Here is a 16,738-nt window from a genome sequence, read left to right on the forward strand (position 1 = left end):
ATGAAAACCCTTTTGTATAATAATTTTTTTGTAGCCAAAAAAAAAAAAAAATTCCAACAACGAAATGATAAAATAAAAAAAAAAAAAATAAAAAAAAAATGAAAAAAAAAATGCTATTTTCATTCCCTAATAACAAAAACGATTTAGTTTTTCCCGTTGAAGAAAGATATTGAATTACTACTCCTTTTCACAAATAAATGCATAAATATTATCACAATTTCGATCATTCCAAAGTCCATTTCGACATATCTGTACACAGTGTTCTTTGTCGTACATGCATCTATTATTAGGCTCGCCCTTACGCCAATTTGAATACGTAACGTTGGTGTGACGATTCCATGTGAAAACTCCCTCTTCGTCGATATCCGTTGCCCCTATCCAACTATTTCAGCACTCCCACCACTTAGAGCATTCGACTGAAATACAAATTAGTTGTAATAAGTCATCACAAAAAATATTGAATCAAGTCATTTGTCATCAACCATTAGACCATTTCTTGATCAGAATTTTAACTTGTAACTGATGCACTATAGAGATGCTTACATTTCCCTGGTAGTTATGTGTTTGAGAAAGAGGCAAATTTTCCAACTTTTCCCGAAATATTTACAGGAACTGACGCAAATAATTTATACGCCCGTCTGTTAGCTTTTTCGTTTCCGGCTCATAACTTTAATACTCTTAGGCATAGAGTTGTCAGACTTTGTCAGCTGATAAATCTTGGGTAGAAGGTGCGTCGGGCATTGAAAGTAGGTCGCTCTGACCTTTAATTTTAAAAGAAGTTATAGCCAATTATGGAAAAATCCTTTCCGGCTCATAACTAGAAAACTATTAGACTTGGAATCATCAAACTTGACCAGTTTTTGCATCTAAGGTAGAAGGTGTGTCGCGACCTATTTTAAGGTCAGTGTGACCTTTAACTTAAGTGAAATTAAAAAAAAACTGTGTCTGTTTACTTTTTATCTACACATCCCAAAAAATGTAAGAGTATTGCAGTATCCTTATTTTAAGAATGTTTAATCTATACAAAAACATTTTTTTTCAGCATATAGTTTACAGCAATCTATAACAAATGTAATGTTGTTTAAATTCTATCTCTCCCATGGGTATAATTATCAAGCACTGGTCAAGAAGAATTTGATAACAAAAAGTTGCATGTCAAATTAGAGAGAAATTAATGAGTTTTATAGTGTGAAGAGCTAAATGGTAGAGCATCTTTGATGAAGCAGGTGTTATCTATATCTCTTGGGAATTGAGTCAGCCTTGAATCAAATATTAATAGTTCTTGTTGGCTAGCCTAAGTTTTAAAATGAATTTGATGAAAAGTAATAAAAACGAATTTGATATTGCATGATAAAATAATCTTATATAATATCATTTATTAAAAACTTCTTTTAATGCGGTGGTTTTGGGGGAAGGAATAAGCATTCCATTTATCTTTATGAATTGCAGATTAAAACCTGTCTGACATTAAATAAAAAAAAATCATCAAGTATCAAAAAAAAAAATGTTTTATGGTAGAAAGTGCAGGTCCATTCATCCTTGGGGGGTAATGAGTGGACAAGAATCCTGTCAAAGACTAATTAATGAGTTCAATGTAGGAAGGCTAGGTGTCTCAATCATTTCTATAGAGCATCTCCGATCAGTATTATCTGTATCCTTTGGGAAATAGGCTGGTCAGTTTATAGAATATGACATTTGATGGCCAGCCTTAAAATTTATTTTCAAAATAAATTTGGAAAGGTTAAGTTGTCAAGACTAATTCAGTAGATACTGTTTAATGTGATGAGCATTTGGCTTGGTCTAACACAACCAGTATAGAAATTTATGATGTAATATTTGTTATGATCAATGCCTACACAACAGGAGATGTATAAACAGGAAATACTTTAAGGAGTAGAAAAATCATAAAAATCTTTGAATCAAGTCGTTGACATGATTTTCTAGCACTCAAAACTGTTTATAATAATTATGTTCCCCAAACGAAGTTTGTGAACATATTGTTTTTACTTTTTCTGAATTTTCTTCTTTGTTCTCCGGTACTTTTTTGTCCGCGAGTGTTCTCGTAAACTACTCATCCGATCTAGGTGAAACCTTTTTAGGGTCACTAGGTATGTTATGTAGATGTGCGGAACGAAGGTAAGTTTGCGCGCATGTGCGTGCATGTGCGCACACGTGTGACACGTGAAATGACCAATATAATAGATATAGCCGTAACTTTTTAAATTTTTGATGAAATGCTTTGAAACTCATAATATAAGGATATATTAGTAATATAGACATGATGACATGGTCAACTTAGCAAGATCTCACGCGCATGCACGTGCGCTTTGCTCCGATTGGCTGAAACTAAAAGTCTAAATATCTTTTTTGTTTTCTGACAAAATCCTTTGAAATTTTGAACATAGTCATACATTATGAAGATCTACAGCATGATATGTAAGAATAATCATGAACGCTCGCACATGCACGTGTGCTGTAATCTGATTGGCTAAAACTTTAAATGCCTAAAACTTTCTTGGTTCTCAATAATACAGGGTGAAATTTCGGATATGAATAGATATAATGAATGCCTACATTATGCTACTATCAAAAGTAAATGCAAGGACGTGCATGCACATGCGCCCGCACACAATGCATTAAACGACAGTATACTTGAGTTTTTGATGTTCATGCAGAATTAAGAACTTCTAAATGTCAAGACATGTAACATACTGAAGCATGCAGATCTTTTGACCCTTGACCTTGAAACTTAGGTCAAGGTCACTGGTAACCTGAATGAAATGTTGATATGAGCTATTTACCAAAATGACCTTGACCTATGAACTTGAAATCGTCCTTAACCTTTGTCCTTAACCCAAGGGTAAAAAGAAACATGAAGTACATGTACATGTATCTAGAAACATCTTTCAGAGTTTATTTCGGTTGGCAGGATAGAAGTTAAAGAGGTGTTGGTTTTTAATGACCTTGACCTTTCATCCAAATGTCACAATCAATCTTAAGTTACAGTAGCTGCAATGTTATTGTTGACAAACCAATCGTGTAGAATCGTTCGTGTATCGTGCTTGATCGTTCGTTTAACGTGCGAGATCGTGCGTGTATCAGACTCAATCGTTTGCGGTTTTAATCGTGCGTGAACGTGCGTTAAGAAACGTGTAAATTTCGTTTTGTAAGTTTTTATTGGAATGTTTTTGTTTAATATGCATTTCGCTTGTATTTTTTTTAAAAATCAAAATGTAATAAATAAAGGGCGACTTACATAATTAAAAGCGGTACGAACTAATTATCGCTGTTAATAAGTAATACAGTAAGTCGTACATTGTTATGTTCTAATCAATGCAAATAGCGTGATTTTTTTTCTTTGATGTTCATTATGTTTACTGATAAATAATTAAGGTCAAGATATTTTTTAAATAAATACATCAAAATTGATATTTTTGATATAAAACATTTCTCAATACATACATAAATATTTAGTCGGCGAATGTACTTTTACGCAACATGATTGTCAGAGTTTCCAGTACCCGTGTTTATCTACATATGTTACTTTCAATCATTTTCAATTTTTAATTTCTTAACAAAAAATGATTTGTAAAAAAACTGTTGAATTTCAGAGATTAACAAATGAAAACATGGATTTACGCATAACTTATGATGAAATTCATTTTAATTCTTATCCCCCTTACTGGGTATAAAGAAATTAAATGCAATCAAAATTCACGGTTCGCCTACATGTAAATGTTCTATAAGTAGAAGGGGAAAATTCAGTCTTCTTTAGTCGGAGATTCACGTAAATAATTCTTTTTAATCTAAAATTATTGATAATTCATACATAGATAAATATTTAATTCTTTTTAATTAAAAATAATCGATAAGTCATACAAAGATGTATGTACTTCCAGAAACATCCTATTCAATTTTTCAAGTATTTTTGCAGTCAATGAAATAAAAATAATTAGATGAACCTTAAAATAGGTATAAAGCCTTTTTTGAAAATATTCATTCTTAAATTATTTGAACCATTTTGCATGAAGAATCGTGCGTTTGCGTAAGATCGTGTAACGTGTAGAGTCGTGTGCGTGAAGGGTCGTTCGTGTAACAGGTTTTATCGTGTGTTAGTCGTGTGGAATCGTTCGTGTAACGTGATCGTGCATGTAAGTTGTCAACAATAACGTTGCAGCCACTGTAATGTAAACGCTTCCCAGAAAAATAAGAAACACTTATATCAGATAATAGGGGATAGTCAAATTCAATTCCAAGTACGAAGGTTGATCCAAAAGTAATGTCACAGTGTCCATATCTTTTATATTTGGCGTCATATTATCAAATACAATATACCAAAAGATTCACAAATACAAAGCTAATAAACATTGATCATTTATAAACATTGTTGTTTTATTCTCTTGAATTGATCAAAGGGATTGTCGAAATGGGGAAAAAACGGCTCGACGAGTTGTTATGCATTTTTGCTTCAAAATATGGGAATCATCACTAGCGACAATTACATGAATTAATTAGACTAACAGAATAAACTTCCAGGTAATAATAAGATTAAAAAAACCTATGTGTATGTAAATGGTGAATCTACATCAGAGTCATCTACACTTACTTAAAAGTCTGTAGCAATTGAAAGGAGAGAGATTATAAACGTAAAACTGTTGTTACATTTATCATGAAATCCTCCCAAACCAGATATTAATAAAATTCTTTCCTAGAAGTTTGGGAAGTTTATATTTTCTCTATGAAATAACCAATTTACCATCATTCCAAGGTGAAAGAAAGGTCTCCATTATCCATGTATTTTCTTCTTGTGTATCTATCTCTACAAGGTGGGCTCCATTTAGTTCACACACTACCTGTAATGTATTTGCGTCAAAATTAACTTACATTATGAAAAACATATATTTACATGTACATTTCTATATCGACTCTTTTACATCAGAGTAAAGTTAGAGACCATACTTTTTAATTACACCGTAATTCTTTGCTTTGATGATTACATCGAAGAGTTGATTCCACGAGAACACAATTCGTATAATTTATTACGTATTCTTACTACTACATACACAGCAATAGATACTAAGGGATCAGCCTAGACAACTTGCATTTAGGGAAAGATGCAAAGCTTCGTTTTTTGACATTGACATTCTATTTTACCTTGGTTTTGCTTTATTTTACCTTTGCGTCGTACCAGTTTGTCATAGTTTTGTTCAGGAAATAACAATGTCCATTAAAAGGAACCCAGCCGACAGAGCAACCTGGAAAAGACAATAATATATTGTTCGTATCAAAACATTCCATATTGTGCAAAAAAAACGACGGCATCTTAACATCCAGACATGTCTTAAACTTATTAGAACCCGACACTCTCAATGAAGCATTTGGTCAGTTGCTCATTTGTTAAATTAATTAAGAGTATTTCGGCAGTATTAATAGCACATGTCATTTTATCATTGTGATACGGTCTGCCATTATCAGGGGTCTACCGTATGCATAAATCAATCAATTTCTTTGAACTTGATTTGATTTTAATTTGGATGTAATGATAAGATCGGCTATATTCTTGTGTTTGCTGTATGCCATCATAGGGGGTGTTGTGAATAATCCTTTGCATACATCATCATCAAATATGTAATTCCAATATTTCATAATTCGTTTCCTTAACCCCTTTATACATGGGTTAAACTTGGTGACCAAAACGCTTGGTACAGCCTTTTTGTTGTTTTTCTTTGATTTTTTAAGAAGATCCATTCTATTTGCAGAAAAAGTTTCTTGCATAATAGGTTCAATTTCTGAATGTTTATAACCTCTTTTTTCGAGATGAGTTTTGAAATCTCTAAAGATAACACTTCCAGTACAGTTTGATCACTAGTATTTCTCAGATGTCTGGTACATTCTCCTTTAATTAGGCCCTTGAAAACTGATGGGCTATGAGCACTTTGCCTGTGCAAGTATTGGAAGCTGTTAGTAGGTGTGATATACGAGCAAATGTCTATTCTCTGGCTATCTAGGAATCTTGATCCTTTGTAAATAGTGGTGTCTAAGAAATTGACACTGGTGTGAGATATTTCATAAGTAAATCTCAAATATTTATAACAAGAGTTCCCAATGTCAAAAAATTCTTTAATATCATCTGGGCTTCCATTAAATAGGATAAAGCCGTCATCTCTAAATCTGCCGTGATAAATAAGTTTGTCGGCATGTTGAAATTTAGATATTACATCATCAGTGATGTCTTTCATACGTATATCTGTAATTTCTGGTGACGGGTGTGCCCCCATCGCCGCACCTATGATTTGTTTGTAGTATCGTCCATTGAACTCGAAAAAATTATTTTCAAGTATACATCTGAGAAAGAAGATAAGATCAGAACTGCAAGGTCGAGGTAATTCCAGATTAGAATTGTCTGCTAAATATGCTTTCTCGACAGAATGTAGCAATTCATCAAATTCCAAGCTAACTGCTTCCAATACTTGCAGACATCTGAGAAATACTAGTGATCAAACTGTACTGGAAGTTATGTTTAGAGATTTCAAAACTCATCTCGAAAAAAAAGGTTATAAAAATTTAGAAATTGAACCTATTATGCAAGAAACTTTTTCTGCAAATAAAATGGATCTTCTTAAAAAATAAAAGAAGAAAAACAACAAAAAGGCTGTACCAAACGTTTTGGTCACCAAGTTTAACCCATGTATAAAGGGGTTACGCGGGTTTGTAACGACAGCACACGGATCAGAATTCGGCGAATTAACACTGTTTTTTATAATACCTAACACTAATAAATCAGAAAAGTCATGGATGAAACTTTTGCTATCATTATGCATTCTATAGACTTCAATGGGACTTATACTACAGGAAGCACTTCACCACGACGTCACCACGTGACGTCTATAATTAGAAAAAAATGCTTAATGAAAAAGTGAAAAGTTCAACACTACCCCGGGGATAATTAATTTCAATTTGTAATAATAGTTATGTATAAATATCTCTGTACCATGAAAAGTGCTGCTAGAATCCTACTGTCCTATCATAGAAATAATTATTCAACACTTTGCCAAACCTTCCGGAAATTTTTACATTTTGTTCAAAAGATCGGAAAAAATTGCATCAATCCCCGTAAACCATACGATTCTAGCAGCACTTTCCAAAATCAATAGAATAAGAGCTTTAGATAGAAACAAAAATTAAGTTTCAAAGTGTGCGGCGTAGTGTTGAACTTTTGCATGTTTTTTTGTTACGAACGACAGAGGAAAGGCTGATAGGCAAGTAAACACCCTGTCTGCTTTTATTTTACGAAGAAATTGTAGAAAAATATTAGCATACCTTATTCATAAGCTTTATTCCCACATGAATCAAACATGATATTCATTCCAAATGCTTTTAAACTCCGATTTCTTGTGTTTGTTCACATGAATTCTCGTTACGTTTCACTTTCACTCTGCTACTGCATGATCAACAGTTATGACGTTGGAATTTAACCCCTGTGATAAATACAGAGACCCAGAAACGACAAAATTCCGTTTATATTATGCCTCTGCATATTTTGATTCATTTTTACGACCCCAAATCAATCTTAGATATCGGTTAAAGAAACTGTCATCTCTAAACTTCACGTCATGTAGCTTACTATGACGTCATGTCATATAGGCAAGAAGAATATTTGGTTGTAACCTTAACATACCTGCGTAAGGAAACGACTTATGAAATATTGGAGTTACATACTTGATGATGATGTATGCAAAGAATTATTCACAACACTCCCTATGGTGGCATACAGCAAACACAAGAATATAGTCGATCTTATCATTACATCCAAATTAAAATCAAATCAAATTCAAAGAAATTGATTGATTTATGCATACGATAGACCCCTGATGATGGCAGGCCGTATCACAATTTTAAAATGACATGTGCTATTAATACTGCCGAAACACTCTTAATTGATTTAACAAATGAGCAACTGACCAAATGCTTCATTAAGAGTGTCGGGTTCTAATAAGTTTAAGACATGTCTGGATGATAGGATGCCGTCGTTTTTTTGCACTATCAAAACATTCCATATTATCAGTTACACAGACAGTTAGTGGCCTAATACGGAGTCATACAGGGTGAGAAATGAAAATCCGTATTTGACGATGCGCAGTCTGTGTGAATCCGTATACATGTATTTGGTCCCAAATATATCTGACTATTATAGAATTATTTACCCTTCCTAAACCTATTTCAATTATATATATAAAAAAAATCTACGAGTATATTATTAAATAATCAAGTTTTAACTCAACGGCAATCAGAATTAAATACAAAAAAAAAAATACATGTAACAATAGATATGAATTTAATGTGTGCTGTTTAACGAACTATCATTGAAATAACATTTCTGTGCTTTACGAGATAAGAGCTTGGTGTCACGACAGCCTTTGTGCTCTGTTAAGTCAGATATAACAGAATTTTTTTTATATTTACAAATTTAATCTATTAAATAAAATCAATAAAAACAATATTCACAACATATTTTTACTAGCTATTATTTACAATAAATAGAACTTAAAGTCTCTTTTAATCCTCAATATCATCCTAGTGCTGGCTCAGAACCACGTCCACACAGACACGCCCCGTTTTACTACGGACTCCCGCCAACTGGCTCCCAGTGGGCATCCCGGTCTGGTTTAGGTCGTCACCAACACATACATGGCTAGATTATAATTGGATTACATCAGAAACGTTTAAACTAGATGCTGTCATGAGACAGTAATACCCGCACTAAGGTGTATGCCTCTGAATGCACACTCCTTCAAATTGAGCTTTACCAAGGAAAAGGTCAATACAATTCAATAATTTACATAATACAATTGAGCATAATATGCTCAGGTGACTATGTGACCAATTGGCCTCGATCTTATAGATATTTCATATTCTTAATTCATTACCAGTCTGAAATTAAACAACAGAATTTAATTAATTATGTAAATAAGGTTTGATAAAGGAGGGAAGGGGGGGGGGTTATAAATTTTTGGCCCATAATTGGAACTTTTTAAATCTATTTTCTCATATAAATCAACAACAAATAATATTATTCAAATTAGTGCAAAGCGTTTTTTGTGAATTTTTCAAGATGTCCATACCTTTTTTTGTATTTGATTACACAGAAACTCCTTGAAAATTGCCATATACCCAATATATTTAGTCAACCCCCACCCCTCTCCCATCAACACACACACACACACACACACACCCTCACACACACACACACACTCACACACACCCTCACACACACACACACACACACACACACACACACACACACACACACACACACACACACACACACACACACACACACACAAACACACCCCATTTGCCGGATTTTAGAAATAGGCCTATATGGCAAAGTTAAGATAAATGATAATTTTAAATTTGTTCTTTGTACTATACATGCATCTGAACACCTGCATCACTTCGGACTTGCGTCACGTACCAAACTTAAGGTCAAGATCTAGTAAATGAAAGGTGCCTACAGGTTTATCATATTTAAGAAATAAATTCCTTTAATGGTGCTTTATAACTTTAGCTTGGTCAAATAAGATGTTTCGGGGCATAATTTGTAGGTAAACAAGATGAAAAATCATATTTTAAACTGTCATTTCCAATGAAAAATTAGGAAATCCAGACATGAATATGGGAGTTTTTTCAATAATAGACAAAGAAAATGTATCCAGATTGCCTACAGTCTCTCAGAAAACGGTAATTTGTATTTTCGTAGCCTCTTCTTTAAAATAATGTCAAATTTAACATAGGTATCGGGGCTACTTTTCATGTGATTTCAAATTGAATTCTCTGAAAATATTTTATTTTCTACATATTTCTATTAGAGTCGTAAAGTACGGGAAAAAGAAAGTTGAAAGTGATTATGACGTCATAATGGATCTAGCACCAAAAAGTTAGTCAAAAGACATTTACTAGATCTTGACCTTAAGTACTAGTTTTACAAATATCATTTTAGATTGCACTGCACGTGCATTGTGGTGTACACATCATTGCATGTATGTCAGTAGGAATTATTTCATTTTGTGTTTTAATTGGATTATATTTCATGAAGTTGACAGGACCTACATGTATGACAGTCGGTAGGTACAAGGTTTGGTAAAGATTTGGGTAAAATAGTCATCCCCACTCTCCTAATGAACTGGAAATGTTCACAATATGACTGTAATTAAATTAAATAAAAGTGCATCAATGATAAGATTGCTTGACATTTTATTCATGAATTTGTGTCAACCTATCCTTCCAGAATTAGGAATGAAAATCATTCAAAGAGATGGACCACATTAAGCTATTTGTATAAACATGTATAAACATTTTTTTTTTTAAATGTAAAAACAAGAAGTAGTTTGCATACATGAACAAACACGGGTCTGGAAATTGATCATTTTGAAAGAGAAAAGATAGGGAATTCAATTTATACATGTATAGTACATGTGAAAAGATTTTTCTAAATATATCATGACTTTTGACTCTGTGACCTTAACCTAGAGGTTTAACCTACTTTTCAAAAATATTATATTTTATATATATATATATAACATTTGATTGAAATGAGATAGGACTTTAATATTTGACATGTACATTACCTGCAACAAAATGTTTCTGAGCATGCTATGATTTTTCCCATTTGACCTAATTTTCAAAAATTGACATATGATACATGTAGGGGTGCATATTCGACACACAATCTGCCATAAATTATGGCATCCCATTCACTAAAACACAGAAAGCAGAGGACCACAATTCTTTGAATTTGCTTGTATAGTCTTGATATGGAAACAACCTCATGTAATGTAGATTTAAGTTTTTTATGCCACGCCATGATCAGAAATGTATAGTTTTTGTCATGTCCGTCCTCCACCCTTCCATCTGTCTTTCCTTCGGGCTCAAAGAAACTTTCTAGATATTTTTATCAAAGTTCATATGTTGATGCATACTGATGTAAACAATTCAACTGCAGCAATATTTTTTGACCTTGACTTTTCCTTTGACCTTAGCTTTATTTTAAAGAAACCATTCAAGTTGTGTAATGAAATCTCACATGATGATACATACTGATGTAAGCTTTACAATGCTTCACTCTTTTTTGCCTTGACCTTTCCTGTGAGCTTGACCTCACTTTTCTAAAATTGATGTCTAGATCAGTTTTGACTTAACATTCAAGATATATTTATCAAACTTCATATGCTGATACATACTGCTGAGAGCTATTAATGCATCAATTTTTTTTTACCTTGAATTTTCCTTTGATCTTTACCCCACTTTTTAAAATATGTGTTTATCTAAGTTTTAAATAAACCGTTCATTATATTATTATCAAACTTCATATGCTAATAGTAAATTCATACTGATGTAAGCTTTTCAACTGGAACAACATTTTGACCCAACTTTTCCTTTGACCTCTCTTTTCTAAAAAAATGTTAAGCTTAGTTTCATTGAATCTTTCAAGATATTTTTATCGAACATAATATGCTGATATGTATTTGTGAGAGCTATTCAACTGCATCAAAAAACTTCACCTTGCACATTCCTGTGACCTTGACCTCCCTCCTCTTTAATTTGTATTTTGCTTAGTTTTAAAGAAATAATTTAAGACATTTTTTATGTTGAGCATGCACTTATACATAATTTGGTGAGAATTTATCATCAATATCCAATTTATTTAGATTTTTCATTCAATATTAAAGAAACTGCTCAAGATATTTTCATCAAACTTTATACACTAATACAAGTTTTCATGTAGCATTAGTAATAGACATCCGGCGGGACATTCATGTCCTATAGACATATTATTAGTTTTTTCAAATCATGACCTCAAAGGCTAGGGTCAGGCTACAATTAGGGATCAAAGTTTTATTTAGGAATAAAAGGAAAGAAATCTTCAAAATTCTTCTTTTCAAAAACAACAAAAGCATGATTAATATGGAAGCATTCTCAAGAGGTGTAGATTCAAGTTTCTTCAAATCATGACCCCCTGGGTTAGGGAGTTGTTTTTTTTCCTGCCACTTTTTGCCATCCACATAAAAATGCAAATTTTGAAACCATTTACACATACACGAAACAAACCAATCATTTTCCAAACGATCATGGTTTAAAGCTAATGCATAAAATACTAGGGTAGTTCTTGAAAACGGGGTAATTACATGTAATAATATCAAATATTAAAAAAAACCAAAAAACAAATGTCTACCTCCATTGACCCTCCGGGCAAAATGATAATTCCGAATCCGTACTGCACATCTACATGACACCACCAACCATCTCTTAAAAGATGATTAAGCTACTGTGTAAAATGTAACAGGAGTTCAGGGAAGACGGATTTTTTTGCATAAGAAAAAGTCATTTTTCGACCCCCATTTGATCCTCCGGGGCAAAATGAAATATCCGAAACCTTACTGCACATCTACATGACACCACCAACCATCTCCCAAAAGATGATAAAGCTACTGTGTAAAATGTAGAAGGCGTTCAAGGAAGAAAAGTGTGACAGACGGACGGACGGACAGGCTGACGGACGGACATGAGTAACAACAATATACCCCAACTTTCTTCAGAAAGTGCGGGTATGAGAAAATAACATTTTTAAGTCACAGGTTACGTGTACAAAAAAAGCATTAGTCAACATTGACTTTAATTTCACTAATGGCACACCGTACAAACAGTACTAGTAATTCTAACCACACACTGTCAAATTTATAGGCAACGTTATAAATATTCACAATTTCTTAACAAAAGTGGTTTTAACAATTAAACCCACAATACCAACTTTATAAGCGTCAAAACAAAATAGCTTACGTGCGTACATAACTTAGTACATTGCACAAAAATAGAACAATACACGCATAGGTAACTCTACCCAGCAAAACCTGTATACGTAAATAGTAACAAAAACATTAGTTAATTCAAATTCTTAAATAATTCTACGTTTTAAATGTATTACTCAAAAACTTACATATAAAATAAAAAACGAGCTTACACCTTTCTCTCATGAATATTTTGAGCTTTAATACTTTCAGTGGTTTGATTTTTCTATCTAAACAATAAAGAAATGAAACTTTGAAATCAAAAGGATTCAACAATGTTTTTATCAGGTATTTATTCAAAAAATATTTTCTATTCATAAAATTGACTTACAACTGCACAAAGCCATCGATTTTTTTAGATTAAATTTCCCAATAAAATCCGATTCGACAATAAGAATTGAATGCAAACATTAATTTTACACCAAATGAAATAAAAATGTTTAAACCTGTGACTTTTATTGGTTTAATACGGACACTTTTTTTATGAAAATTCAAATCTGAATTTTTTTTCTGCCAGAATTAGATAAAGTACATGTATATGGAACAATTAAAGAGCAAAGTTGATTGTCATATGACTCTACATGTAATTTTCATAACTATCAGAGCTTTTCAAAAATTAATAATTAAATTTTTCTGACTAGTATAAATGTCCACAATTATTTTCACTGACTTTCCGATTTTATTATATAACTATCCATTGCTCGTATACTTACGTAACAGAAAAACCTTTTACTAATCTTGTGTTTATTTTCATAGTGTTTACATGTAAAAAAGATTACCAAAAAATTATGTTGAAAAAATAAATAATTTCGTAATAAATTTTATCATGTTTAATGAAACATGGATATTTGCAGTGCAATGATTGAAAATAGTCCAATTTTTATTGGCTTTTTCATAATTAGTGAAGAATAACATTGATACATGTACCTAACTAACAAAAAAAACCCCGATTAAAACCTCTTTTTCTATTTAAACAATGTGTATGGCTTCTAATTTATTAATTATAAATCAGACAATTTAGTTCTCATTTCTCTTAAATGCATAAGAACAATAAATGAGACAAAATTTCCATATTGTCAAACATACATATATATTTTTTAGATAAATATGTTGTGTTTTGTAAAACTTTTACTGTTACAAATTACTAAGTAATTCATACAAAAAATCTTATGAATAAATTGTCACATTGTTTTCATTATGTGTAACATTTTATTCTTGTGAAGTAGAAGAAGGCATCACATTACTGAAATTATTATGTTTTTTCTTAATGTAAAGGAAAAAAATGATGACCTTGACCCGACCATGTTTCTAAGATGAAACGATAAAATTTTATGTAATTGATTTATGCAACAGTCATTATTATATACAATGGAATTGTTCTCCCTAGAGTTTTATATATAAGCAGGATATCTGAACAAAACTTCACCCTTCAGCTTAAACAAGTGCTGCTGTTTTTCAATTTAAATTTTTTTTTACATCCTCGTGAAACTGCACTGTGAGGCATCTTCAATATCAGTTAGGTACATGCTTTCAAATGGCATACCGATAAAATGGCTAAAATGGCTTTATACGAGATTTTAAAAAATGCACTGATTTAAAAGTTTTTTTTTTTAAACAGATATGTTCTAATTAAATATTAAAGCCCTTGAACAAACACTTCATACGCTAAGGCTAGTTTTTTTTTTTTTTTTTTTTTTTTTTGGTGAAAAAAATAAAACTGAAAGTTTTGGTCAAAGGATCAAAATTATTGGTTCCAAAGGAAAGATCTATACTGTATACAGGGAAATTTTCGCCCTCGTTTTATTTTTGCCCCTTTCGCCCTACCCTCATTTGGGCGAATTTAAAACGGGGCGAATTCAAAGAATACAGTATAATCTCTTAAACAAAACTATGACTTGGCGAATTTGAAACGGGGCAAAATTGTTAGCAAGAGTGAAAAAGGCGAAAATAAGACAGGGCGAAAAAAAACCTGTATACAGTATATAAATGATATTCAAAGTTAATCAAAATGCAAAGGCCAAGTTCAAAAGGTGAGAAAAATATATTTGATGAGAGTTCAAGTGTCAAGAAATAAAAATATCAGGAATCATTACTTTGACACTCACAGTTCAAATGTAAAGGAAAGGTTAAACCTACAGTCTGGTAAGATTAAAACTCCAAATCAATCAAAATGTATGGGCAAAGCGAAAGTTTTCTTTAAAAAAAAACACACCCAAACAATCAGCTTGAATGATGGGTAAATCAAAAACCAAATAGGGGGAAAAATATAGAAAATACACTCGGGAGTTTTAGGGATTTTTTTATTTATATCTCAATAAATGAAACATATCATCGAAAAAATTTCCATTTAGGTTTATATAATTTATTTTAATTATACTTACAATTTTTCTTTAGCCAAATTTCCCATCCAACTTCAACACTCGTCTTGTTTTTTGATCGTTCAGTAAAATAACTTTTCAGGAGATGACATGAGAAGAATATCTTGTTGTATATGATACCAACACATGCTGAATTCAGCAGAAAGCATTGTGAACTGCATTTTATCAGACTTATGCTCTCGATCATCTTTATATAATAAAGGGTGTTCGTTGGCAAAATGTTGTCCAAAGATACGTTTCTCGTCAGTTCTCCTTGATAGGAAAAGGAATTCGAGAATTTTCTAATAAAGACACTCAGGAGAAAGCATGCAAGAACAACAAATCGTATCATTTTTCTTTGCAGCATCATTGCAGACGTTGTAAGGTAATTTTCGAATCACTGTCTTGTTAAGAAAAATAAAGATAACGATATTTCCAATTTCTACTGAATACAAAAGAATAAGCCTTTTTGTAAATATTCTCCAAAATGTGAAATTATTAGCAATAAGGAATATATTCTCCTCTGTGGCACCTAATCCTGTCCCTGAGGTTGCCGTGTTTGCTTTGCTTACAGTTTTGCTGTTCTATTGGACTTGTGACGTTGTAAAATAATTGTAATCTTTATATTTCATTGCAAACAAGTGCAAGTACTCTTCTATACATATTGTACATGTACTTGCAGTAACGTATTTCTTGGGAGAAAAAAACATCTTTTTTTCCTATGGTCATGTAACAGCATTAATGATTCATGCATGTTAATTGCTTTAAATGAATAAATGAACTAATTTCTCATTTTTTCTTGGATTGATGAAGCAGTGCATCCACGTACGTCAATTGATTGAATTGAACCATTTTTTTAAAAATAGAACAATCAATATCTTTTTATTATATTGCAAGATCCAATTACAAATTCAAATTTTACATGACAAGATTAAAACAAACAAAAGCTGGTTTTTAGGGCACGAAGGTTAATCAATAAATAATACATAATATAACATTTTAGAAAAGTTTTCCTATCATGTCACAAATGTAATAAGTTTCGCTATAAACCCTGGAAAATGCTGAATCACATCGGAAACAGTTATGTCACACGCCGGAAACAGTTATATCACCCTCTCTATCAGGTTCACGTGTTTTTACATTACGTATTTAATCTCAGGTTTGAGATTTTATGACGTCGGTTGCTATGCAAATGTAAACAACGGAACGTTATTCTTAACGCCAAGAAAGCATTTTAAATGATTTTAATTTTTTTTTATTTTAACTTATAACATATATTACAAGGGTAACATACCAAAATATTCGCTCTGAGGTGACAGGAAAACCGAGGAGTGTTATGTCACAAGATGCCTGTCAAGAAAAGTACATAATGCATAGTCCTACTAGTCTTAATCCCTTAAGGCATTCCCTGTTACCTTTTATTAATTCTTGTCTTAGGTCTTTCTACCCTTGTGCAGATAAAATCAGTATACTTATATTTAGATATGCCCCTAAGACACTAATTAATATCATTTCCCATGACAAACTATACAATCT

General features: G+C 32.1%; 1 protein-coding gene across 1 annotated transcript; it reads right to left on the bottom strand.

The window, feature by feature from the left end:
- Positions 1-177: 177 nt before the first annotated feature.
- Positions 178-15,554, bottom strand: LOC134237614 (perlucin-like protein). Its single transcript, XM_062719781.1, has 4 exons — positions 15,227-15,554; positions 5,176-5,255; positions 4,757-4,853; positions 178-374 (listed from the first exon to the last, which is right to left on the bottom strand). The coding sequence occupies exons 1-4, from the start codon at positions 15,552-15,554 to the stop codon at positions 178-180; spliced, it is 702 nt and encodes a 233-aa protein (XP_062575765.1).
- Positions 15,555-16,738: the final 1,184 nt, after the last annotated feature.

This window comes from Saccostrea cucullata, unplaced genomic scaffold (genome assembly GCF_032062105.1).
Source record: "Saccostrea cucullata isolate Sc308-1 unplaced genomic scaffold, CSIRO_AGI_Scuc_v1 ctg738, whole genome shotgun sequence".
Lineage (NCBI taxonomy): Eukaryota > Metazoa > Mollusca > Bivalvia > Ostreida > Ostreidae > Saccostrea > Saccostrea cuccullata.

Coding starts and splice junctions, on each gene's coding strand:
- LOC134237614 (XM_062719781.1), bottom strand. CDS start 15,554: ATGATACGATTTGTTGTTCTTGCATGCTTTCTCCTGAGTGTCTTTATT. Junction 4,854..5,175: donor CAAACTGGTACGACGCAAAG/GTAAAATAAAGC, acceptor AATACATTACAG/GTAGTGTGTGAACTAAATGG. Junction 375..4,756: donor TCTTTCACCTTGGAATGATG/GTAAATTGGTTA, acceptor ATAGTTGGATAG/GGGCAACGGATATCGACGAA.